Consider the following 27093-nt stretch of genomic DNA (forward strand, 5'->3'; position numbering starts at 1 on the left):
GTCAGGGATAAAGTTATTGAAAATTTTAAAGCAGGTTTAGGCTACAAAAAGATTTCCAAAGCCTTGGACATCCCACGGAGCACTGTTCAAGCGATCATTCAGAAATGGAAGGAGTATGGCACAACTGTAAACCTACCAAGACAAGGCTGTCCACCTAAGCTCACAGGCCGAACAAGGAAAACGCTGATCAGAAATGCAATCAAGAGGCCCATGGTGACTCTGGACGAGCTGCAGAGATCTGCAGCTCAGGTGGGGGAATCTGTCAATAGGACAACTATTGCACTGCACAAAGTTGGCCTTTATGGAAGAGTAGCAAGAAGAAAGCCATTGTTAACAGAAAAGCATAAGAAGTCCCGTTTGCAGTTTGTCACAAGCCATGTGGGGGACACAGTAGACATGTCGAAGAAGGTGCTCTGGTCAGATGAGACCAAAATTTAACTTTTTGGCCAAAATGCAAAACACTATGTGTGGCGGAAAACTAACACTGCACATCACTCTGAACACACCATCCCCACTGTCAAATATCACACCTGAGGAAGGGCTACGCCCGAAACGTTGTGTGCCTCTGTTGCTCTGATTTTTCAATACAGTGATTGAACTAGCCTTCTGAGTGCGGTCTCTGTTTGTGTTTCTCTGCCATTTCTCTACACAGGAGTGGTGTACCTGTGAGAGACCAGCACCGGCATTCAGTTCCAGGAGCCCTGGACTGACACACGGGTGTGGAGGTGTGAATTTTCTACCACTGTCAAATATGGTGGTGGCAGCATCATGTTCTGGGGTGCTTCTCTTCAGCAGGGACAGAGAAGCTGGTCAGAGTTGATGGGAAGATGGATGGAGCCAAATACAGTGCAATCTTGGAAGAAAACCTCTTGGAGTCTGCAAAAGACTTGAGACTGGGGCGTAGGTTCACTTTCCAGCAGGACCACGACCCTAAACATAAAGCCAGGGCAACAATGGAATGGTCTAAAACAAAACATTTCCATGTGTTAGAATGGCCCAGTCAAAGTCCAGATCTAAATCCAATCGAGAATCTGTGGCAAGATCTGAAAACTGCTGTTCACAAACGCTGTCTAGCTAATCTGACTGAGCTGGAGCTGTTTTGCAAAGAAGAATGGGCAAGGATTTCAGTCTCTAGATGTGCAAAGCTGGTAGAGACATACCGTAAAAGACTGGCAGCTGTAATTGCAGCAAAAGGTGGTTCTACAAAGTATTGACTCAGGGGGCTGAATAATTACGCACACCCCACTTTGCAGTTTTTATTGGTAAAAAATGTTTGGAATCATGTATAATTTTTGTTCCACTTCTCACGTGTACACCACTTTGTATTGGTCTGTCACGTGTAATTCCAATAAAATTGATTCATGTTTGTGGCAGTAATGTGACAAAATGGGAAAAAATTTCAGGGGGGCCGAATACTTTTGCAAGCCACTGTATATACTGATCGTAGAAAGTTTCCTCAATAGAGAGGACTTTTCTCACTTCTTGTCACTAAAACTTTTGATATAAAACTGGTAGTCCAGGGAAAAGGAAATGGTGCTAGTCAAGATTCCGTATAAAAATTATTTGTTGCTTTCTTTCCAACCCCAGAGAGAGATTTCCCCTCTTCCTGTTTAGACAGGAAGTGATAAAAAGATGGGACACAGAGCAGCAATAAAATTCAAAAGAGGTTATAATCCCTTACCACAATGCCTAAAACTGACATTTATTTTCCTCTGGAGCTTAGCATCAAATATTAAAAAGCTGCTAATGTGAAAATTCCTCCATCTGGTATGTTCAAAGCAGAATCATTTAACAATAAACATTGTGATTACAGGATGGCTCAAAAGTATTGTGAATTTGTGAACTATAAAGAGGAGAACGTCAGAGAACGACAACGGCTACCGCGAGGAGCCAGCCATAAATACATCATCATATTTCAAACCATCTTTTACGCCATCTTTCATGTGAGTTCCAAATAAGATTGTTCTGTGCTACCTGGAGGCTCTGTAAACAAAAATTTCTTCTTAAAGAGACACTGAAGTAAAAAAAAAATAAAAAATGATCTTATGAATTGTATGTGTAGTACGGATAATTACTACAACATTAGTAGAAAAGAAAATATTCTTATATTTTTATTTTCAGTTAAATAGGTCATTTTTTTTTTTATAACATTGCATCATTCTCTGATATTTGCAGTTTATACACTACTCAGCATTCTAAATGATTTTGCAGAGCAGCAGTGAACTTTTGAACTCCTACTCAGCAGAGAAAAAGAAGATACAATTACTTACACTTGAGTAAATAAGCTTCAAAACACAGAGCTCTCTGCGACTTTGAAAGTCGTGGAGCTCAATGGCTTTTTTGCATACATAACAACTGGAATTTCTTAGCTCTTTGTGTACTGGAAACAACATCCTACTTATGTCTCTGCTCCTAATGTTTTATTTCTTAGTTGTACAACACACACAAATCAATGATCATTATTTTTTTCGCTTCAGTGTCTCTTTAAAGTGGGATAAAACTCAGAGCTGTCTGTCTATACACTGTATAAACAAGGCAGAAAAGTATCCGGCAGTGTGTGTGTGGGGGGGGGGGGGGGGAAGCAACTTTATGTCCTCTATTTGCTAATGAATTGCTTTTCTTAAGAGTACATTAGATAAGTTGTCCTGCAGCCCACATTAATATCAGTAAGCTTCAGTGATGTGCAAATATGCATTCAAAAGACATCAAAGCAGTCTCATAGTGATTCATATTCATTTTTTACTGTGTTTAGTATTTTAGTGGAAAAATACAGTGGATGACAATACCACTTTCAGAAATATTTAGCACAGCAAAATGTATATACAGCATAAAGGGTTTTTGTCTTCTGACTTTATCAGGAATATCCTTGCTCCATTCAAAGTGATATAGGATAGTCAGAGATTGAAAACAAGGATAAAGGAGTAATGAAAATGAAGTAAATGCTTTGAATGCTGTGTAATACAAAGCCTTAGGCCGGCTTCACTCTGCCAACCTGGGGTAGTAGCGGTGTGGTGCGATAGGCTGACCACACCGCAATGCCAAAAGAGCAGATGAAGATTGCTGCGGCAGTGCGTGGTAATCTCTGTGACCAGGCAGGGCCCATACGGGGCGGACCTTACCATTTACCTGAAATAAAGCTGTGACACCCAATTAGAGTTTAAAGGCCACAGCTTTAATACAGAATAATACAATCTAGAACAAAATTAAATTAACATGCATTAAACATTAAGAATAACTTGTGTAACCGCGCTCTGACAGGTCCCCTGACAATGCCTTTCCTCTTCGTGAATGTCACCGTACCAACCACCGGCTTGCGCTAAAACCTTGTGCCACTGAACCTCGCCAGTGACGCCCATTAAACTTTATGCCACTGAAACCTCGCCAGTGACGAGAATGGTGCCATTAACCAGTCAATGACCCACCCTTAAGCCATCTAGTTTAATGACCCAGAAACCATTGTGCCATTACGTTCCTCCACGGCACCCATATATCATAACCAGCACTATGCACTCCTAGCATAAAATGCCTTATTCCATTCACCAAGCATGGTGTGTACTTCTCATTTCGATTTCGTCCAGGCTGGCATAGTCAGGGACCCGCCACCAGCATTCGTGCTTGCCGCTACAAGTACGAATGCCCGCCCTCAAACAGAGCGCGGCTCAGATTTCCATCTTCGTACTCCTCTACCTGCAGCTACCGCTCTGCCAAGTGTGGGTATATGTATGTATAATGGGCACCAGGGGTGTGGGCAGACACATGACTGAAACCTGCAGGACTCCCATCTCCCGATTTTTATTTTTTTTTAAACCGTGTCATCGCTTTTTTCCCTTCCCCCTGCGGCTAGTGCTCCGGAGGGTTTGGGTGCATATAAAAAAGAATCAAATTCCAACTTTGTAACCTGATGTGGCCCTAACCCCCCGACCTGCAGCTAGCGCTCTGCCTGGTGTGGATGGACGTAAGTTTGGATTTCTTACAGATATATGGTTCGATGCATATAACCAACTATACCGGCCCTTTGTGTAACGTTTAAATGACCCTGAGTTGGTAAATACTTCATATGCGTAAAGTAATTTTACATAGAGGGGTTGTTGTAATTGTGCCCGTTGATGCGACGGTCATTTTTGTAGCGTATAATACATTTATAGTGTACTAAGACATTACCGTGAGCACAGTGATCAGTTTTGTTTTGAATATTAAGAATTCTAAATAAGATGGGCCATCATGGCTCCGTTGCATTAATTTTTGAAAGGTCACTGGTCACACTTACCATGCCTGCGAGAGTGTCCTGTATCCTAGAAGAGAGAGTTAGCTGTATCCTATTCAGGCAAAGAGAGAGAACATTTTCCTGCCATGCCTTATATTGCTTGGGGGAAGATACCCCTCAGGCACTCCACCTTTTATTCACACCTGGTAGCTGAATGTGCCTGGTCAGTCCGTCCCAGGGCCCGCCCAGTCATGCCCTGATCGTTCTAGCCCTGCTTGACCTCTCAGGTTACTTTCTGACTGCAGGCCAAACAGGAAGTGAGGCTCTTTAGCGATCACTTCCTGTGACCAGAATTCAAATTGCGCAGAAGTGTATTGAAAAAAAATACGCCTCCGCGCATGCACCCCGCAACGCGAATGCCACCTTAGACTTACATGACTTCCGGTTTGCTGCACATGTTGCCTAGCAATGCGTTGTTGCTCTAGCGGTGTATTAGACACTTCTGGCAGAACGCACCGCACTGTATGAAGTATGAAATGCCCCATAGACTTGCACTGGCGTAGCGTTGGCCTGCTGCCAAATAGGCCAACGCAGCGTGCCAATGTAAAAGGGGCCTTAGGGTCAGGACCCACTAGCTTGCTGATCGCTGGCAATTAGCAAAGTGCTAGAACAATGGAACCCTATGAGGTTGAGCAGGGGCATAACTAGAAATCACTGGGCCCCCCTGTGAAACTCCCCCTCGCTTTCTGCACAGGTAAACTGAGAACCAATGTTATTCAATTGGCTAGTGCACACGTGAATGTGTTTTCCCCATGCAGATAAAAACAGACATCAGTGAAGCACTGCACACATTTTCTCTATCAATTACATTAGCTTCTGTGATAAAACGTGTATGTTTTTTTATACATACGGACACACATGGTGTGCTGAAAATGCATAAAGAAAACTGACAGATGAGTGTGCTCCCAGCCTCAGCTTATTACACTCACTCTGTCCATCTCTGATGCAGCAGAACTGGCTCTGCAGACTCCTCCACTATCACTACAGTACTCAGCACTTGGGGAGGGGTAGAGAGGCTGGGGGCATAACTGGCTCTGCAGACTCCTCCAGCATCACTACAGTAACAAGCACTTGGGGAGGGGTGGAGAGGCTGGGGGCGGGGCTCTGCAGACTTCTCCAGCATCACTACAGTACACAGCACTTGGGGAGGGGTGGAGAGGCTAGGGGCGGGGCTCTGCAGACTTCTCCAGCATCACTACAGTGCACAGCACTTGGGGAGGGTTAGAGAGGTTGGGGGCAGAACTCGCTCTGCAGACTCCTCCAGTATCACTACAGTACACAGCCTGCCCAGTGGATTGTACATCCATCAAAGATGGTCAGACTCAGGGAATGCCTGACCATAACTGGTCCATTTGAACCACTGTTGCTCAGTCCAACTTCCAAAATAGTGGGCAAATTAATGATCTTTTCCAGGGAGTGCTGTTGTAAAGAATAAAAGTAATACTGAGAATCCCCTATAAGAAAATGGACTACATAGTCCAAAATATGTCAGATCTATCAGCTTTTGAATTCCTACTGAAAGTAACAGCAACATAGAAAAAAAAATGTATAGTGCATTTAACTTATTTTACATTTTACAATAGCGGTCCTATAACCACTTCAGCCTTCAGTGTTGTTTCACCTTATGCATCCGAGCAACCTCACATTCATTCGCCAATAACTTTATCACTACTTATCACAACGAATTGATCTATATCTTGTTTTTCCCGCCACCAATTAGGCTTTCTTTGGGTGGTACATTTTGCTAAGAATTATTTTTTTCTAAATGCATTTTAACATTTTGAGTATAGGTTTTGGACTTGCCAATGTATACCGGTATGTTACGGCCAGATTCTGAAGTTGGCCTCTTGGGAATCTGGCCAGGCAGGACCCCAAGTGGGCGTCAAGTGCAGCCCATACGAGAAAAATTTGTACATGTCAGACTGTGGCCGGCCAGAACATGATTTGAGAGCTGGCCAGCCAAGTCCCAAAAATTAGTAATGTTCAACAGCAGCTACGGTGATAATTGCAAGTCCAGAAAATCAGTAAGGTTCAGCAGTGGCTGCGGTGGTGTCTGCAAGTCCCCAGGCTCCTCAACCCTCCCCGATGTCCTCTCATCTCTCCACGCTGCCCCTCAGTCCCGACTTCCACTATCCGTGTTCTCTCACTCTGATGGGGAAATAAACAGGGCACCCTGTGTGTGTGGCCACTCCAGCTGGTTATTCCATGTATTGCCAGTATTCACCCTATGGAAATGCTGCTGGAAGGGCTTCCTCATCTATTTCCCCATCAGAATGAGAAGACACAGAGGGGGGAGGGGGCTGGGGGGAGTCGGATGCAGGGGAAGTGTGAAAAGGAGAGAGGACACCACTTGCAGACATCACTGCACCTGCCATTGAACTTTACTGATTTTCGGGTCTTGACGGCTTAAAAACTCTGCTTATTTTTGTATAAAACATACTGTTTACTCTACTCTGCCTTAATGCTGTTCTTTTTCCCCACAGCTGAGTTTTATCCTATCTCAGTTTCCTGTGTACTTCTTCCTCAGCAAGTTCCTCTCTCCATATAACCACACGCTTTCTGAAGTGAAGAAATGCGGTAAGTATACATTCTCTAATTAGTTATGTTAGGCCTCCCAAAAATATACTGTATATCCTTGGTCAGTTTGGAAAATTGCAAATAAGTAATTGCATACTTAAAAAGGAGTGATTTGCTGAATGTACCTTAATGATCAATTATAAATGATTTAGTCAATGTTTGTCCATTATAAACTATATTTCCTCTCCCTCATTTACATTCTCACATTTTTCCCTGGTGGCGACATCTGTACTGTTGGCAAGGAGCGCCACTGCTGTTTCCACTGTTTATTTATTGTGTTTGTTCGGAAGTGAGCAGAAACAACACCTGCCCTCTCAGAGTGCTCTGGGGCAGAAGGATGCATAACTAAATAGCCTAGGCTAAATATCACTTAGAGGACAGTGGTACATACCATTATACAACAATATATGAATACTGGAATGGTTTCTGATACTGAAACCAGAAAAATAAACATCAAATTGAAATCCTGAATAAATTCCTACATTTTTCTATATGTCATTGTGGTGTATCTTTAAAGGAAACTAATTAGAAAATAGTATATACACTTAAATAGCTATATAATGTATAAATCATATCCAGTGTCTCAGAGGCTGTACATGCCTAAAACACATTTAAAAGGAAACCTTGCTTTTTTAGCTGCATTTTCTGGTCACCCTTTCTGTTAAGCCTGCACAGCAATAAGTAGCTGTTGAGGAGGACTATATTGGAGTTACACAACACAGGTTATCACAAAGCATAGTGTAGGACTCAGGAGCAGTGGGATGCAGACTGGGCATCTCTGTAAAAAAATTTTGTATTATTTTGTAAATCATAGAAGGTACCAGCCCTGCAGTCCTCAAGAGGTAAATAAGATATTTAATGATAAGGTACCCGTGTCAGCATGAATTATCCATGTATTTTGGCTTGTCCGTTAAAATGTCCCAGCCAAAGAACATGTAAGCATGTACGATTGTATGTTACTTTTCATTTGACTTATATTTGTATAACATGTCAAACTCTTTTTGATCCTATAGGTGCCTCAATGGATAGTGGAGTCCTCCCAAAAGGGTTCAATACCACTGTACTGAAATCCCTGCCACCCAGCATCAGTCTTATCTATGTAGAGAGTGTCCTCATGGGGGCAGCACTCCTGTCTATGCTGCTGGTGAGCTCATAATTTGAGAGATTTGCTTGACCGTTCTTAATTACTTTTTGAGTATAACATCAGCCAAAATTCTAAGTTTAAGTTCTGGGAAGATTGGGTAAGATTAGAATAACTGTTTGGTTCTGATTGCTGCTTAAATTTCAAAAAGGAAGATTTTCAGTTCATACCAATAGGAAAAGCGAGTCAATGAGGCAGATTCACTAAAATGTAACACGCTCGTCAGCTATGCGTGGTTGTGTCAATGTAGCGTGCGCTCTTAATTTACCTGGTATCCTTTGAAGTGCCGGGTGATGTGTTTGTAGTGTGACAGACCTTTGTGGGGATCCTTTGACCTGGTGCCCACATAGCCGCATGTAGCTTACTCTGATTACTACAATCAGGGCCGGTTTCAGCAACAATGGGGCCCCAGGGCAAAATAAACCTGGGGGGCCCCCCAACAGATACCCCGGAACAAAAATCTGCATTAAGGGACCTTTTTGCAGCTGGTATAGTCAGGGTGTGAAGCCCCAATCAGTCGGAGCTCCACATTTTGGCTATCCCAGCCTGCATAGGGGACAAGGGGTTAAAAAGTTTCGGGAGGGGGGACCCCACATAATTTTTTTTTAATTCCCACACTTTCTCCCCCTCCCCCCCCCCCCCCCCCCAAAAAAAAATTGTGAAAATTTGAAAAAATGCCAGGGATCTTCATACAGCCATATTGCGGCTGTATAGCGATCCCTGGCCAAAGCACTCCGGCTGCGGAGGAGTTTCCACCGCCTGGAAACCCCGTCAGAAAATGTATTGCTCTTTCTTTTGATACATGTAAAATTACACTACTGTTAGGTTTGCTACTAAAGGTGTCATTTACCGCATTTAAAAGTAACCTTTTTTCCTTCAAAACTTTAAAATTGATTTTCTCAAAAACTATAAGGTGTTTTTGAAAAAAAAAATTCTTCTTATTCCCAATGATCTCCTTAACATATCCTGCAAATTCGGGGTTTCTAGCATTTAAGGTGGATTTGCTATTAATCATTAAAGTCGGCGGGTTTTTAAATGTGTATTTTTTTTTCCTTTGAAATTTTTAAAATCGATTTTCTCAAAAACTATAAGGTCTTTTTGAAAAAAATGTTTTTCCTCTTGTAGCCACTGGGGGCCCCTACATGCTCTGGGGCCCTGGGGCAATTGCCTCCTTTGCCTCTATGGTAGTGCCAGCCCTGACTACAATTTCTAATACATTTTGAATAGCAGTGCCAGTATGCCCCCTGTGTACACTACACAGCACAACAGAAAGCCAAGGGATCATAAGGATAGTCCAGTCTCCTGCACAAGAAATCCTGGAGTGCTGAAACCCTTTTTCCTCACATAGAATTATTTTCTATTTGTCTTTCAGTTCCTGGTCCTCTGTGGCTCAGCATATCGTCCAACTGAAGAGATTGACCTTCGCAGTATAGGATGGGGGAACATCTTCCAACTACCCTTTAAACATCTCCGGGATTACCGCTTACGTTGCTTGGCCCCTTACTTTGTGTACAGTGGATTTGAAGTGCTATTTGCCTGCACAGGGTTTACACTGGTAGGTGGTATTTGCTCAAAACAACTGTTCAAAAATATTTATATGCATAAATGTATGTTTGAACCTCTTCACTAAACCAAATCTGTTCAATTAACATGCCCTGCACATAATTGAATGTAATATAAAAAGTTGATCTCCTCAGTTGAGAATTACAGTATATGGCATATGAGATTGTTCATACAGTAGATGATGCTCCAAGTTAGGAAGATCTGACATAGGGCCCTTGTAACGATTGGTGTCAGCAACACAGATTTTTTCTGATTATTGGTGATCTGCAGTATCACCAATAATACAGATGCTATACCCGATTATGTGTGATCTGCAGGATCACCAATAATGCTAGTATAGCTAGACACAGGACACCCAATGTGATATAGTGTTTGGTGCAACAGTAATCAGAGATGTTATCTCCCGTGAGGCAGGAGACACAGACACTACTGCAGCCAACAATTCCCTGAAGGGGCAGAGTCCCACTGTCTGGGCTTGCCAGATGATCTCCTGAAGAGCAGGAAATACAGATTGTACTGCAGCCAAGAATTACCTGAGGGGCAGGGAATTCAGATTGTATTGCAGCCAGTGGACACCTGAGGAGTATGAACCACTGACTGGCTGCAAAGGGGATATTTGGTGAAGTGAGTGATTATGATTGAACTGCAGCCGAGGATTCCCTGAGAAGCAGGGAATCAGATGGTACTGCAGCCAGTGGACCCCTGAGGAGCAGGGACCACTGACTGGACTGCTGGAGAGATAACTGATAGAATGAGAGATATGATCGGACTGCAGCCAGAGACTTCCTGTGGAGCAGGGAATCAGACTGTACTGCAGCCAGTGGACTCCTAAGGTATAGAGACCACTGGCTGAGCTGCAAGATGGTCTTCTGAGGAGCAGGTGGCCCTCAGCCTGTGCTTGCAGCTGGTGAACACCTGACGAGCAAGTGTCACAGATAGTGCAGTAAGGCTGATCACCCAAGGGTTGGGTGACAGCCAGAAAGGTCAGACAAGCGAAGTCGGCAACACACGGACAGATAAGGTACAGAGACAGAAAGACTGATTCAGTATCCGAGTACAGGCAATGTCGGCAACAGGTAATCAGATAGGCGGAGGTACCGAATCAGTAAGCAGGAGAGTGGTCAGGAAAGCCAGAGATCATAACAGGTAACAGAATATATCAATCCTAGTCTTAGGTGTGAGGTCCTTGGTCTCGACACCTGGGAACTAGTCTAACATATATCAATAGCAATGTAGCAATCTCCTAGTCTTAGGTGTGAGGTCCTTGGTCTCAACACCTGGGAACTAGTTTAACAGATGATCAGTAACAATGTAACAATATCCTAGTCTTAGGTGTGAGGTCCTTGGTCTCAACACCTGGGAACTAGTCTAACAGATGATCAGTAGCAATGTAACAATACAATAATACTATAAAGGCTATCACCGGAATCTGACTAAGTGTGAATTCCCAGCTCCGGCTGGTTCTAACACACTGTGAGATCTGACTGGGGTCTGAGTGCTCACACGTAAGTTTTCGCAACAGGAGACAACTTACAACTGACAGGCAAGTCCTATATATACCCAGAGCGCTCCACAGCGCCGCCCCAGTCTCTCAGCCAATCCGGAACCTAGCTGGGGTCAGCTGATCGGCATGATCAGCTGACTCCCCTTCTGCTAGCAGAAAGGTCCTGTCGCCTGGCGCGTGCGCACGCGTAGCTCTCAATCTGTGTGAACTAGAAGGACCAGGCGAACCAGCAGCATGTTGCCGCGCGGCAGAAGCCGCCGGCTGAGACGCGGAGATAGCCGCCATGCCGCTTGCCCACGCGGCGGCATCTCCGCTATTCATTACAGCCCTATGCAATTATTTAACTTGCCAGTGATAAGCGCTGGTTAGCTATAAAATTTGCCAAAAGACCATCACTTAATTCAACTGTATTTAGAGGAGCACCCAACCAGTTGGGAAAAAACACACTTAGATGATTTAATCACCCAGCAAGTTATTTTCCCTATTCAGTGATCCCTTTCATGCTTCTAGGAAGCCAACTTTCCTATCAAATGTGAAGACAAATGGGTGAGAATCTTTCTACTGCTCACAGCAGGTAAAAAGTCCCCATCTCCCTTCTGCCCCCAGCTTAAGTCAGCATCTGGGAGCTTCATTTACTAAGGATATTTCAGATGCCCCTCTTTTAAATCAATATAGGGATTTTTGCTTCCTACCTAGAGTAAAAAATAAAAGATCTTTATCAATGCAAAAGAAAAAAAACCTTCTTTCTTTCCTCTGTGATTTCTTTGTTCTGTAATTTATTTCTTCTTTGTTGTCCTTCATCTTGCATATGGCCTATGGAAATCCATTTTTAGAGGTATTTCAATTGACTAGGTAGGTGGTATCAAAATAAGTCAAAAATGGTTAAACCATCCTCTGCTTTGAGGTGCTGTAGAGTAGCTAGCTTTTATTTAAGTCTAGTATTACCTCAAGTAAAAGTGGTGAACAATGTATTCAGTTGTCTAAATAATTTAATTAATGCTGTGAGTGGAAAATATTCCAAAATGTGAAAGGAATAATAGAGTATGATTATTAAAATTTACACAACCATCCACCAAAAGTTTTAGTGTAATTAGTTATTAACAGTTCTTTCTTAGTTATAGTAGGAAGAGATAGGACTGGGGGAATGAAGAGGCCTAGGTTGTACAGAAAGTAGGTGTAAAGAGAAAGTGAGATATAATAGAGGGGCCCTTTTCTCTTGTGTTTTCTCCAGAATGATAGTTTTTCATCTTCGATTTAGAATAACTTTTCAGCATTTTGCAATGGAAAAACGTACCAAAAAGTAGGTGAAAAAGTACTATCAAAATTATTTTGTGTATTTATTTTTTTTTGCTTGCCGGTGGATTAAAAGGCATTTAATTAACAAGTTTGAAAACATCACTTAGTAGAAAACTTGTAGAAAAAGTTAATTGCATAAGGGTCAGAGAGAGAGAGAGAGATGGAAAAAGCAAGAGTGACAGTGCTGTGAAATGTACATAGAGAAAGCTGGGTGGAATTCTCCTTTAACCACCCTGGCGTTCTATTAAGATTGCCAGGGCGGCTGCGGGAGGGTTTTGTTTAAATAAAAAAAAAAACTATTTCATGCAGCCAACTGAAAGTTGGCTGCATGAAAGCCCACTAGAGGGCGCTCCGGAGGCGTTCTTCCGATCGCCTCCGGCGCCCAGAATAAACAAGGAAGGCCGCAATGAGCGGCCTTCCTTGTTTTGCTTACATCGTCGCCATAGCGACGAGTGGAGTGATGTCATAGACGTCAGCCGCCTCCGATCCAGCCCTTAGCGCTGGCCGGAACTTTTTGTTCCGGCTACGCTGGGCTCAGGCGGCTGGGGGGACCCTCTTTCGCCGCTGCTCGCGGCGGATCGCCGCAGAGCGGCGGCGATCAGGCAGCACACGAGGCTGGCAAAGTGCCGGCTGCGTGTGCTGCTCTTTATTTGATGAAAATCGGCCCAGCAGGGCCTGAGCGGCAGCCTCCGGCGGTGATGGACGAGCTGAGCTCGTCCATACCGCCCGGCTGGTTAACGTGGATGTAGTCAGAAAAGTCAGAAAACAGATTTTTTTTCTCATGGGTGATCATTTTCATATCTTGTCAATACAATGCCTTTTAGACCACCACAAAGCAAGAAAATACTCAAAATAATTTTTTTAGTACTTTTTAACCACTACAGTATATCTACTTCCTCTGTGACTTCATCTAAGCCACGAGTCAGTAGATATACGTCTTGTAGCAGAAGCAGTGCTGTGCAGGATTGGGCTTGCTTCTGTGCGCATTTCTGGCACTCTCTGATGCAGCACTAATTGGTGAAAGGGAATATATGTTTCCTGAACTAATGAGACTGATTTTTACCATTAAATATACTTTTATTTTCTCAGCTCATAGTGAAAAAATACACTCTGTAGCATTATTTCAGAATCCAATATCTTCACCATAAATTGTGACAGGAACATAAGAGTGACAGTGCTGTGAAATGTACATAGAGAAAGCTGGGTGGAATTCTCCTTTAACGTGGATGTAGTCAGAAAAGTCAGAAAACAGATTTTTTTTCTCATGGGTGATCATTTTCATATCTTGTCAATACGATGCCTTTTAGACCACCACAAAACAAGAAAATACTCAAAATAATTTTTTTAGTACTTTTTAACCACTACAGTATATCTACGTCCTCTTTGACTTCATCTAAGCCACGAGTCAGTAGATATACGTCTTGTAGCAGAAGCAGTGCTGTGCAGGATTGGGCTTGCTTCTGTGCGCATTTCTGGCACTCTCTGATGCAGCACTAATTGGTGAAAGGGAATATATGTTTCCTGAACTAATGAGACTGATTTTTACCATTAAATATACTTTTATTTTCTCAGCTCATAGTGAAAAAATACACTCTGTAGCATTATTTCAGAATCCAATATCTTCACCATAAATTGTGACAGGAACATAATAACAAAATGCGTGTTTTTTTATCTACAGTAGCACTTTTTATTTTTAAAATGGAATTGGTAAAACTGAGAAATAATGTTTTTTCCTTGTTTTTCCATTAAAATTCATAGAAAACAAAATTATTTGATGGAAAAAATGGCATACAATGAAAGCCTAGTTTGTCTCTAAGTAGGGTTAAAGTTATTTCTGATTAAATAAGGACATAGCTAAACTGTCAAAACTACTCTGGTCCATAAGTGGGAATCAAGGTCTGGATGCAAAGTGATTAAACTACTTTTTGATACTTTGTTTCTTTTTTTTAAATAGCAAAGTGCTCAAAAGTTATTTTAAAGCGACTAGGAAAAATGATATCATAGGAGAAAACTCAGGAGAAAAAATTAATTGCATATGGGCCTTTGAATGTGAGAGACAGCTTTTGACCTTGGTTTAGTACTACATCCCTCCCTCAGCAGTTTCCCTTTCACCTTATTCTGTTCTGTGTCTATTCATGGTTGTCTTCTATTACTTGCATGCATGTCTGTGTCTCTCTCCTTCTGTCTACATGCACATTTATCCTGTGGCTTGTAAATTAATGGATGTATTTATCTTTCTGGTTACCTAAAATGAACTGGTGGTGTTCTGGTGCCTGATAGCTAAAGACCTCTATTCCATGTACTGAATCCTGAACTTAAAATCGCAGTTGCTACATCCATATTTTGTACCTTGTCCTGCACCTGAGACCCAAGTCCTATCTCCTCTTCCAGCCTACTGAGTTCAGCCTCTGAACTTGGTTAATTATTGTTTTGACCTTGGCCTGCTTCTGGACTGTCTACAATTTGCGACCTGTTCTGCTTTTTCCTGGTTGCCCCCTTTGCCTGTTCATTGCTGCAGTGTCTGCTTTCATGACCTTTGCCCATGCCTGTGTTCTTCCTCTGAACTCTGCACACCTTGGAGTCGCCCAGAGCTCCTAATATTGCAAACCAGGCATTGCCATCCATAACTATAGATTTCTGGGTACAAACAGTTTGCAAAAAAAGATATAAAGTAAGGTTGCTTTTAAAGAAAATCTGTAACAAAAAAAAAGCCCCTGGGAGGCTCTTACCTCAGGAGGGGGAAGTCTCTGGATCCTAAAGAGGCTATTTCCTTCTTCCTCAGCAGAGGGAATTTAGCACCGGGACCCCCCTGAGGATCTACAGTATTTGTGTGCACATGTGCAGTAGTGTTTTTCCACTTGGGCTCCAGAAGAAGTAGCCGAGCCTGATCGAGTCCACTCTACTGTGCAGGCATAAGCCATATGCGCCTGTGCAGTAGAGCGGATCTGATCGGGCTCAGCTATTTCCGCCAGAGCCTGAGCAGAGAGACGCTACTGCGCATGTGTGCAGCGTCCATTGTAAATATTATTGCTGCTCTGTGTTTGGGGGAGCCAGCTCTGGATCCAGATGGAAGCCTCTAGGATCCAGAGGCTTCCCCCTCCCAAGGTAAGTACCCCCCCGAACCCCAGGGCACTTTTTTTTTTTTATCACAGGTATATTTTAAGGAGAAAGTGTCAAGCAGGCTTTAGTGCAAAATCAGATTTTGCAAAATTTCAATTCTAAAAGGACAGACAAAAATAGTACATGACCTTAATGTGGAAATATTAAATACAATCTTATTCCTCATATTTTGGTATCATTGGAGCCCCAATATATTGATTTTCCAGGGCCTGCTCATAAAATGTGTTCTGCATTATGACACTTACTTACTTACCATAGAGCCACATTAATTCATGCCATGCACTACTGAGGATCAAGCAATCCGAAACAGTCTGTATGCATTTTGGATTATTGTGGCTGTACAATTATCAATTGCATTCCTGCGGTTCTGGAGGTGTGGTTAGCTTACAGGGACAGCAAAGATGATTTGCATATTCAGCAACATCTTCAGCATCATGGGAGACATCATATGTTCACTCAGGGCCGGATTTGTACTCTTTACCACCCTAGGCCACTGCCACCAGCCGCTCCCCTTCAGTACCCCTTCCCTCTAGTAAAGGTAGCCTGATGACCCCCCAGTATAGGTAGCCAGATGACTCCTCCCTTCTTTCCCTCCAGTATAGGTAGCCAGATGGCCCCTCCCCCTTCCCTCTAGTATATGTAGCCAGATGACTCCTCCCCCTTATCCTCCAGGATAGGTAGCCAGATGACTCCCTTAATCCCTCCTCCCCCCCCTTTCATTATACATAGCCAGGTCGCCTTCACACCTCGTCTCCACTGCAGAAGCTTCCTCTTCCTTTCCATCTCCAATGCTGCTCAAGTCCATAGCCGCTGGCCACAATGCAAATGTGCACAGAGAGCAAAGTGGCTGCTGCACAGGCATCTAGCAGCAGAGTTCCGTGGTTAGGCACTCGCCTGATCTCCCTGTATTGCAGCATTTGCAAGCTTGCAAATGCTGCACCAGTTTAGCCTGCTGCTTTGGTTCCCTTCCTGCTGTGGTGCCCTAGGCCATGGCCTAGACGGCCTTGGCCTAAATCCGGCCCTGTGTGCACTCCAACCTAAATAATCGCAAATACCTACCTGTTTTAAGAATGCAAACTTTTCTTTTACTTAATAATGTATGTGTGTTTTCTTTTTCCTTGTCACCCTGCACTTTGATTTATTTCCTTTTAGTGCTATGGAGTGTGCTCACTTGGTTTGGAGAAGCTTCCATATTTGATTACAGCTTATGGATTATCAGCCTCTGTTTTCTCCAGCCTTGCACTGAGCTTCCTTCGTGTTCCAAGACAAATCCCCCTGGCAGGAGGTGCTTTGGTGCATGCCAGCATCCTGATTGCTCTGTTTTTCTGGAGTCCACATCCCAGGGTGCAATCACAGAGTCCTCTGTTATATTTGGTGGCAGCACTGTGGGGTCTCGGCAGTGCACTCAACAAGACTGGTCTCAGCAGTAAGTAATATGGTTGGGGTTTCATGTATGGCAGGGATGGATATCAGTGGTATACACACTACAGTAGGCTATAAGTCAGATATTATGGGAAACTGCAAGTGACGATGGTCATTTATTTTTTTGTACTGGCTCTGCCTTGTTTGCTCCAGTGATAGTTACACGGTTTCATGTAGTTACAAAAGTTTCTTGGTTGAAAAAAAAGATGAGTCCACCAAGTTCAACCTCTTGTTTGTTCCTCAGTCCCCATCAATCCCTGACTGGATCGAGGTTCCTAGCAATCCAAACAGTAGGTACCCTTTACAGTAAGGAAGGCATCCAAAATGATTTTAAATGCAAGTATAGAAATTGCCTTAACTACTTCCTGTTGTAAGATATTTATTCCACATCTTACTGAGAAGAATCCCTTTCTTAATAGGGGGTAACTAAGCTGAGTTGTAAGGAGCCCCGCCCAGCGAAATGCTAACTGAAGTTCCCTCTACTTTAATACAGAATATAATGTCTACCAAAAAAAAAAAAAAAAACATAATTAGGCAACATATCACATAAATAGGAAGTGTCCCCTAAACATACCGTATATACTGGTATATAAGCTGACCCGCATATAAGCCGAGGTACCCACTGTACCCCCAGAGACCAGTAAAACTGGCCTCCTCCCCAGTATAGCCCCCTTCACAGTAGCCAGATGTGCCCCTAGTACAAGTCAGCCCCCCTCCCCATAGCCAGATTTGCCCTAAGGATGATACAGCTGTGTCTCAAGATGCCACTATATGGCATCATAGACATGAGAAACAGCAATTGCCACACAGGAAGAATCCCCAAGCATTGCACCGCTGACACATTGCTGGAATGCTCCGCTCCACAAACCAGGGGACACAAGTAGTCTTGTGCAGTGCACTCTGCACACTATGTTGCAGGGGATGAGGGGGACACGGATCCAGTTGGCAAGAGGAGGATCAGTGGTGCACAACCCTTACGCTCCTCTGCCAGTAACACAACCTGTTCCACCAGCCATTCTGCTCCACTGACTCGCGTATAAGCCAAGGGGGGTTACTTTTCAGCACATTTTTTGGTGCTGAAAAATTAGGCTTAAACGCGAGTACATAAGGTAACTAGAACAGAACATGTCTCCAGAGACCAAGCGACCATAGCAGGTAATTGATGTGTGACTTTGCCATGGGGGATGATGGGGGGGGGGGGTAGGCACCCAACATCCAGGGCATCCCAGCATAGATCCGGAGCTCCAGCCCCAGATCTTTACCCTTACAGATGGTACACACCCAGGTCTATAAAGATAATTTGCATGTGAAGAAATAAATGGCGGCATACTTAGACTAAGCCGCAACTGATTCACACTGTTTTCAAAGGGCTACTCAGCCTTTATTAAGGCACACACTGTGCTCACGACAGCTAGACCAGGTCCTAAGAACCAATTAGCCTCTCACTACATCTTTACAGCATACATGTAAAAATGGTGCCGGCAAATTTGGGCGCAGGATGAAGCCGATAAACAGCTCACCCTGCTGCTACAAAAGTCCAGGTGGCGTTAATTATTATTCCCCCTCCAGGCCTCCATGGACACTGGGAAAAGACGTAATTCGGCTGCCAACTATTGCTGGCAGATGAATTACACTGTTTTTAAGTGAGTTGGGTCCGTCTTTTGCCGGGCACCCAAATTCGCTTCTGAGCACTGCTATAGCTGTAATTCACATTGCGGCCTATGGTGGTGCATGGTGTGCCCAAATTTGCCGGCGCCTATTTGTTCTGCTTCGACTTCATAGGAGACTTCACTTTAACTTCTCAAGAGGGACATCAGTTCCACACATTATTATTATTATTATTATTAGTATAATCATCACATCATTGTATTTGCTTTAGCTGCTGCTACCTGACATTTGATACATTTTTGGCATTTTTTTCTGGGCGTTTGAATAACGTATATACTCGGATACAAGTCAACCTCGTGTGTAAGTCGACCCCAATATTTGACCCTCTTAAGCTGGAATTGTTTATTTACTCAAGTATAAGTCTACCCAGGAAAGTTAAAGACTGCACTTGAGGACTAAGTTGTCACCAGGATGTTTCAGTGTGGTCACTGTGACCCCTCTGTGTGGCCCCTGTGTCCGCCAGGCTGTGTGGCCCCTCTAGCTTTGTGGCCCCAGTGTCCCCCTGGCTTTGTGGCCTCTCTAGCTATGTGGCCCATGTCCCCCTGGCTGTGTGGCCCCTGTGTCCCCTAGCTGTGTGTCCCCTCTTTTACACTGGATGTAGGAGCTGCAGCAGCCAGCATCTGTCTCCCCGTCCCCCACAGTGCTACAGCACGCAGCTTGCTGAAATGCCCCCCTCCCTCCCACCACCATGGAAAGGCCCCCCCCCCTCACTCCCTCTCTCCCCAGCACCGCTGCGGCTCTGATGTCATGTGACTTCATGTGACATCGAAGCCTTAGCTGTAGTATTGTAAACAAACAGACCAGAACGAGCAGAGGAACAAGAGAGGATGTCACGCTGTGTAATAAATCACGTTACGGCTTCCGCTTCAGCGCTGATGCTGCATTAGATGGGGGCTTTGTGGAAAGCTGCCTGCATTAGCACTGGGTAAGGGGAGAGAAAGAGGCTCCCCCACAATTCCTGGCTATATGTTGTGAAATTTAGGATTACTCAAGTATAAGGTGACCCTCCTACTTTTATATTTTGAGTCAGTCCTACATTTCTCGACTTATAGATGAGTATATACGAAACACCAGCTGCTTCATTCATATTGATGGCTTAAGTTTGACCTCCCACAGCTTAGCTCCCTTTATTGTGACCACTATTCTCCAACTGTTATCTGAGCAATCCCACATGACTAAACAGAGCACTGCATTTTTGAGTCAAGTAATTATCTTTTTGCTTTTAAACTAGTATTGTAAACCTGTTTGTACAGATAGGATATTTTTACTTTGGTTCTATATATATATATGATTACATGCACTATTTGTTCCTGAGTATAGCTCTTTGTATAAGTATGTTTTTTTATGTTTATGTTCTTAATTTTGCATTGACACTGTATGATATATTTTCTCTAGTTATAATAGGAATGTTCTATGAAGACAAGGAACGTCAGGACTTTGTGTTTACGCTTTACCACTGGTTGCAAGCACTCGCTATATTCGTTGTGTACTTGTGGGCGGGGCTTCCAATGATGGTAAGAGCATTTTCTCAGAAAGAAAAAAATGTTGCCAAAGGTTTTAATATGGAGCTTCAGGCCCCTTTCATACTGGTGCGATTTCATTGCCTTGCGGCATTTTTACCGCAGGGTGACGCTAAAGCAATGAAAGTCTATGGAACATTTCATACTGGATGTGATGCGATGTGGCAGAAGTATCCAATTTAGCGCTAGGGCAACAGCACATTATGGGCCAGCATCTGATGTAATGCATGTTGCCCAGAAGTCATGTGAGTCAATGGTAAACTGTTTGGCGTTACTGGTGCGCATGTGAAGTAGCAACATTTTTCAAGACACTTGCTTGCAGTACGTATTTCAGCCAAAGGAAGTGAGCGGTAGAGAGCCTCAATTAAAGTATGTTTTGCCGAAATGAATTACATTAACACGCATTACCGCAGGTATCCACAAAGCTTGTTTTTAGCGGTGTGGTGCGATGTGATCAATCAATCGCACTGCGATGAAAACACTGGCTGCCAACGTGAAACAGGCTTCAGTCAAAAATTCCATATACCTGTATATAATTAACCTCTTGAGGACCCCAGACTTACACCCCTCTAGTGACCAGGCAGTTTTTTACAATTCAGCACTGCACAGCTTTAACGGTTTATTGCTCAGCCATTCAACGTACCACCCAAATGAATCTTACCCTACTTTTCTTCATTAACAGAGCTTTCTGTTGGTGGGATCTGATTGCTGCTGCAATGTCTTATTTTAATCAATTTTATAGTTGTTTTTTTTAATAAATATGTATTTTTTTATTTTCCCTCCCTCTCCCCTTGATCCACCACTAGCATCACCTCTCATAGGCATCAGCCTATGAGAGGAATAAGATTGTGAGCCTCTCCTGGGGACAGCTAAGTGAAAGAGCTGTCCCCTGTACATTGCTGCACTAGATTTCAGCGCTGTACAAATCAAAATACTGTTGTTGTTTTTTTTTTATTTTTAACAGCCTGCCAGCTGCGATTGCAGCTGGCAGGCAGATCACCAAGCCCATATGTATATCAGCGCAACCACAAAAACATAAATTGAATTAAAACATGGTATATAAGCAAAGCAGCCAAAGTCCAACACTTCTGTAAAGCATCTAAATCTTGAATAGAATAAAACACTTCAGCGCTGTGTCATATACATCCACCACCGGAAACACCAGGAAAAACAAATGCGTTTACCGGACAATTCAGACCTTAATTACAGGGTCTGAAATAAAGCCTTATGAGGTCAGCAGCAGGTGTCTTCACAACTGGCCTCCTCTCCAGGTATAACAGTATCAAATATGGTATTTCACAGTTTTTGGGCATGTAGAAATAACAAAAAACAATCCCGACCGGTTTCACTACCAAAGTTTCATCAGGGGCTAAAGCTTTAGCCCCTGATGAAACTTTGGTAGTGAAACCGGTCGGGTGAGGCGGACGTGTGGCTGGACGGCGTCCTATGATTTTCATTGCTGTTGTTCATCGTGGGTCCCTGTAATAAGGGCCCAGATGTAAGTGACCTTTTAAAAGTTTTACATGTTGGTTTTATGGATCTTTATTAAAGTCGCAATAGATACGCTTAGATGTGGATTGTTTGTTATTTCTACATGCCCAAAAACGGTGAAATACCATATTTGATACTGTTATACCTGGAGAGGAGGCCAGTTGTGAAGACACCTGCTGCTGACCTCATAAGGCTTTATTTCAGACCCTGTAATTAAGGTCTGAATTGTCCGGTAAGCGCATTTGTTTTTCCTGGTGTTTCCGGTGGTAGACGTATATGACACAGCGCTGAAGTGTTTTTATTCTATTCAAGATCACCAAGCCCAGCTCTGTTTATTTACGGGCGCTCATACGAGCTACCACCAAATCTTATGCATCGCAAGTTCACGCGCCAGTGGGTGAACGAGGACCAAGGAAGCCACTCTGCGGCCGCCATCCTGCGTTAGGCGGTCGTTGAGAGGATTGCTCTGGGTCTTTGCTGTAAGCCTATAAAATACCTGTGTCCAATTGTCCAAAAATAACCATTAGGCTACATCCAGAAGGCCATGTGCGCTCCCGCGGCCAATCGCGCGCGTGCACGCGCACTCCTGGCCACGGATCATTAGCCCAGGAATCAATGAATCAGGAATGGTGCCCGATCATGGATTCCTTTCTATATTATCTGGGGAATCTAGGTTACCATAATTGTTACAGTTGTTTTTGTTTAATCAGTCTACAAGGTTTATAATCATGTCCATGTCCTGCGTGTTTATTTTTATATGGATTATTGATTCATAATACATTGTATATGATATTGGTATATGTTGTTAAAGGGGCTCTGAGCAGTGCAGAAACTATGGAAAGATGCATATCATTTTAAAGCTCTCTTTCTCCTCTTTCCAATGATATATAAACCGCCGCCCTACGCATTTTAGTTTTCGCTGTTTTCGCGATTGAAATTGCCGTGGCCGCGATTTCGATCGTGAAAATAGAGAAAACTAAAAGGCGCAGGACGACGATTTAGGTGTCGTCAGAAAGAGAGATTTAAAATGATATCCATCTTTCCACAGTTACATTGTATTACACAGGGCGACTTTTTCTGCTGAATGGAGCTGCTGACTTTGAGAAAAAGTCGCCCTGTGTAATACAATGTAACTATGGAAAGATGGATATCATTTTAAATCTCTCTTTCTCCTCTTTCCAATGATATATAAATCGTCACCCTACGCCTTTTAGTTTTCTCTATGTTCGCGATCGAAGTCGCGGCCGCGGCAATTTCAAACGCGAAAATGGCGAAAACTAAAAGGCGTAGGGTGGCGGTTTATATATCATTGGAAAGAGGAGAAAGAGAGCTTTAAAATGATATGCATCTTTCCATAGTTTCTGCACTGCTCGGAGTCCCTTTAACTAAAGTAATGTTATAATTCTATGGGCTTGATGCACAAAAGTGTGGTGATATTGCTGTGCACAGACCGCGTACGGCAATATTACCGTAACTGCTACTACCGGCAGTGTGTATGTAACGCTGGTATAAAGTGTACACAGATAATACGATATCTAGGTCAGATCGTCAGCTGAGGTCATACACGTGAAGTCAGAGATATGCGGTACAAAGGGACTAAGACGGAGCAAGGTCAAATACAGGCTAGAATCATACACTGGTAATCCGATGGTTAAAGTACAGTGGACTGAGACGGGTGCGAAAACGTTAAACAGGCCGAAGTCATACACATAGGTCAGATGGCTGAGGTACAGTTTAAGGATGAGATAGAGACAAGGTCGTTAGGCTAGCCGAGGTCAATATCAAGGATCAGATGACTGTAGTACAGAGGTATGAGACTTTAATCAAAGTGGAGGGCTTGCCGGGTCATACACAGAAAAACAATCACAATAATACAATATACAATACTAACTAAGGATAGATATATATCGTGAACACTGCATATATATCTATCTCAGCAGAACTTTAACTAGACTCAGAAGCAGAGCAAGGTCCAGTGCTCAGTGACCTGATTGCTATAACGGACAGCGAGTAACTGAATGCCCAGGGTCTATATAGCAGGAATAGAGCACAGACCAAGCCCCCAGGAAAATTAGACCAATCAGCAACATCCCTGCAGCAAGTGTCACCTGACAGCAGGAATCAGCTGACACACTTCAGACCCGCCTCCTTAACCTGTAAAGGCAGCTCTGAGCTGTGTGCGTCCTCCTAGGGAGACTGCCAGAAACAACACGCTGACCCACATCTACAGGGGAGCCGGGGATGCGAACATGCTGACTCGCGTCTACAGGGGAACTGGGGATGCGACCGACCAAAGAGGAAGCTTCCTCCAGCTGCTCAGAGCAGCCTCGTGTAGCGGAAGCGTTGCTAAAGTAACACATAAACTTTAGTAATGCTCGTTACTGTAACAATGTTCATGTTATTCCAGTAATGCTACAAGCATAATCACTGTACACGCTGCCAGTAATAACAGTAATATTGCCGCGTGCTGTCTGTGCACAGCAATATTACCGCTGGTTAGTGCATCAGGCCCAGTGGCCCCTAGTGAGTTAGAGTTTTAATTATTGCAGACTGGAGCTCTCTGCGGACTAATGAGAATCACTGGGGCTGTCAGTGAGCTGGGTGATGTATGGGCAGATCGACCATGAGACAGCTCTCTCTATGACCGAATCTAATCAGAGCGAGATCTGTTGCCTGCCCATACACATTTCAGCAGGAAAACTATCTGTAATTTGACCCAGGGCCACCCCAATGTAAAATGCAGACTTCCTTCTTGTTCCTTTCCATCTATGAAAAGAAGGTGACAGAAACGGCACTCCAAGATGGAGGGTGAACCGATGACTGTATATTTACCACTCTGGATTACAGGCCAGTACTGCGTGGTCGGGATTTAGGTGGCAAGATTTGTGCAGGGCAATAGGGAGAATGCAGACATATCCGGCACGACAGTACTCAGCTTTCTTTATTGTAGTCATCCATAAGTAAAAAGACAAGTTACATCATTAGTAAACATGCAAAGTCCTACCCACTTGTGGGAGTCTGAGTAAAGGGTATCCCGACAGCCGTTGTGTGCCCTTCCGAGACTATGACCGTCAGGCTACCCTTGCCCCCTGTGCCCATTGATTCAACCCGCTCTGGTGGGACTGTTTGCCAGTGATGTGCCGGATAGGTCTTTGCTCCGCCTATTACTCTCCACAAATCTTGTTCTTTTCCCTCTTTAACTCTGACATACTGTGTTCCCCAAAACAACAGAATCACTTTAGCCCTTTACAGGACACGTAAAATAAAACATTTCTTTCATCACAGGCAAAACTGGGAATTATGTTGGCCTCAGCTTTGATATCTGTCCTCTCCTATCTGTGGATGGAACGGAAGATTAGCAGTAAAGTGCCATTCCGTGTCCCCAAGATCCCTGCCCCTCGCCACAAGGTTAAGGGATACCGCTACTTGGAAGAGGAAAACTCGGATGAATCCGGATCTGAGGAAGGGAGTGAGAGAGATGAGAATGAGGCAGCTGACAATGACCTGGAAGATAATGAACAGGAGCAGCCAGCCCGTCTAAGGAGGAACCCCAGGAGGGAAGAGGGATGCTACGAACAAGTGGTAGAGGAGGAATAATGATGCAGGCTGGCCTCACTTATCAGCATATGTGAAAGGAAAAATATTATCAAACACACTTTTAACAGAGGAAAAATCCATGTTGCCCACATTAGTCGATCATATTCCTCTATGTATTTTTGAATAACAATCAAGGCCTTTGCAGTTTAATACCAGCATTTGTTTTCTAGAAGAACCTAAATGAATAGCAACACAGACATATGGTAAATAGTCTACATTGTCATTAACAACCAATCAGCACCCCCTTTTTGCCGAAGCAGTGCTACAGGTGAAAAAGCTGAATTTGATTGGATGCTATTGAATTTTCTGAAACACTGTCAAAAAATGGATGCGCGGTTCAAAACAATCACTTAGTTTGCCGCTATTGTATTGTAGGAGGGGAAAGCACTATGTAGGCCAGTATCACAATGTAATAACGTATAAGGAATCTGAGCTGTAGTAAAATAAACTGCTATTAAGGATGTAGAACATGCCAGAGATGAAGACATATGAAGCCTACACGACAGAGCTGTGCATCTGTACAATGACTGCTTTACATGTTACATAACCATCACTGTACTGTCTCTCTGACTGTTGTATTGTCTGTATTCAGCAATTGCCAAGTCAGATTCCGGGTAAGCTACATACACACATTGGGTTAAATTTGGTCGGGGTGACCTGTAAAGACCGCCTTGAGTGAGAATCTAGCATGTGTATGGGAGACTCCCTGTGATGTTGCCTAGAAGTGCGGCGTGCCAGATCTTTAGCCACTCCCAATGCTTAAACGCATTATTTTCCCACTCGCCCCGCCCACCGGAAGTCACACCATCCTGCACTGTGCATTGTAGCTCCTCCCATCCCAAAGTAACAGATGCATGCCGCCTCTGTACAGAATTCAATCCTGAACTGGCAACAGATGTTCCAGCAGGCGACAGGAATTTGACGTGTGTACATAGCTTAAGAAATTGGAGAATTTGTGGCTCTAGTTCACTTACAATCTCCACACAAACTGAAAGCACTTGAGCAGTTTTGTAAAGGGAAGGGGGAAATACTGGAATGTTCAGATATGAAAAGCTGATCATTATCTAGACTCAATGCTGTAGTTGCTGCCAAATGGCCATCTAGTAAACACCAGCTTGGAGAGGCTGGATTCTTAGGTAGGCAGTTATTTTGTGTGTTTTCCTTTGTAATGAATTTAAATCAGCTTGTGGAAATATTTTCGGTTTGACATGAAAGGTTATGCTTTGTTTAACCAGAGGATTCTTGCCCCTTAAAGAGGCACTATGGCAAAAAAAAACTGTAAAATTTAAAACATGTGCAAACATAGACAAATAAGAAGTATGTTTTTTTCCAGAGTAAAATGAGCCATAAATTACCTTTATCCTATGTTGCTGTCACTTATAGTAGGTAGTAGAAATCTGACAGAAGCGACAGGTTTTGGACTAGTCCATTTCTTCATAGGGGATTCTCAGCAAGGTTTTCATTATTTATAAAGATTTTCCCTAGAAAGGATTTAAACAATGACGCTAGCCAGCTTCCCTGCTCACTACACAGTTTTTTGGCAAATGGACAGAGCAACTGCCATTCACTAGTGCTTTTGAAAATAAATAAATCCCTGAGAATACCCCCCCCCCCCCCATGGAGATGGACTAGTCCAAAACCTGTCGCTTCTGTCAGATTTCTACTACCTATTGTAAGTGACAGCAATATAGGAGAAAAGTAATTTTATGTCTCATTTTACTCTGGAAAAACTTACTTCTTATTTGTTTATGTTTGCACATATTTTACATTTTACAATTTTTCGCCACGGTGCCCCTTTAAGGATCAGGGCCGTCTTATCCCTGTTTAAACCTGGTTACTGTGATTGGCTCACAGGAATCATGAGGTCAGGAACCAATGAAATTCTGACCATGATGTGGAAGCTCTGCTGTCACTGTGATAGCAGAACAAG

At 43.4% G+C, this 27093-nt stretch overlaps 1 protein-coding gene across 1 annotated transcript in view; it reads left to right on the forward strand.

The window, feature by feature from the left end:
• LOC137536150 (protein unc-93 homolog B1-like) overlaps positions 1 to 26455 on the forward strand; it is a 53863-nt gene extending 27408 nt beyond the window's left edge. The window contains exons 6-12 of the mRNA XM_068258226.1: positions 1814 to 1943; positions 6748 to 6841; positions 7855 to 7985; positions 9355 to 9537; positions 16618 to 16891; positions 19951 to 20069; positions 24852 to 26455. Of these exons, the coding sequence (XP_068114327.1) occupies positions 1814 to 1943; positions 6748 to 6841; positions 7855 to 7985; positions 9355 to 9537; positions 16618 to 16891; positions 19951 to 20069; positions 24852 to 25163 (1243 nt within the window). The 3' untranslated portion in view covers positions 25164 to 26455. The remainder of the gene's footprint in view (positions 1 to 1813; positions 1944 to 6747; positions 6842 to 7854; positions 7986 to 9354; positions 9538 to 16617; positions 16892 to 19950; positions 20070 to 24851) is intronic.
• Positions 26456 to 27093: the final 638 nt, after the last annotated feature.

This window comes from Hyperolius riggenbachi, chromosome 10 (genome assembly GCF_040937935.1).
Source record: "Hyperolius riggenbachi isolate aHypRig1 chromosome 10, aHypRig1.pri, whole genome shotgun sequence".
Taxonomy (NCBI): Eukaryota; Metazoa; Chordata; class Amphibia; order Anura; family Hyperoliidae; genus Hyperolius; species Hyperolius riggenbachi.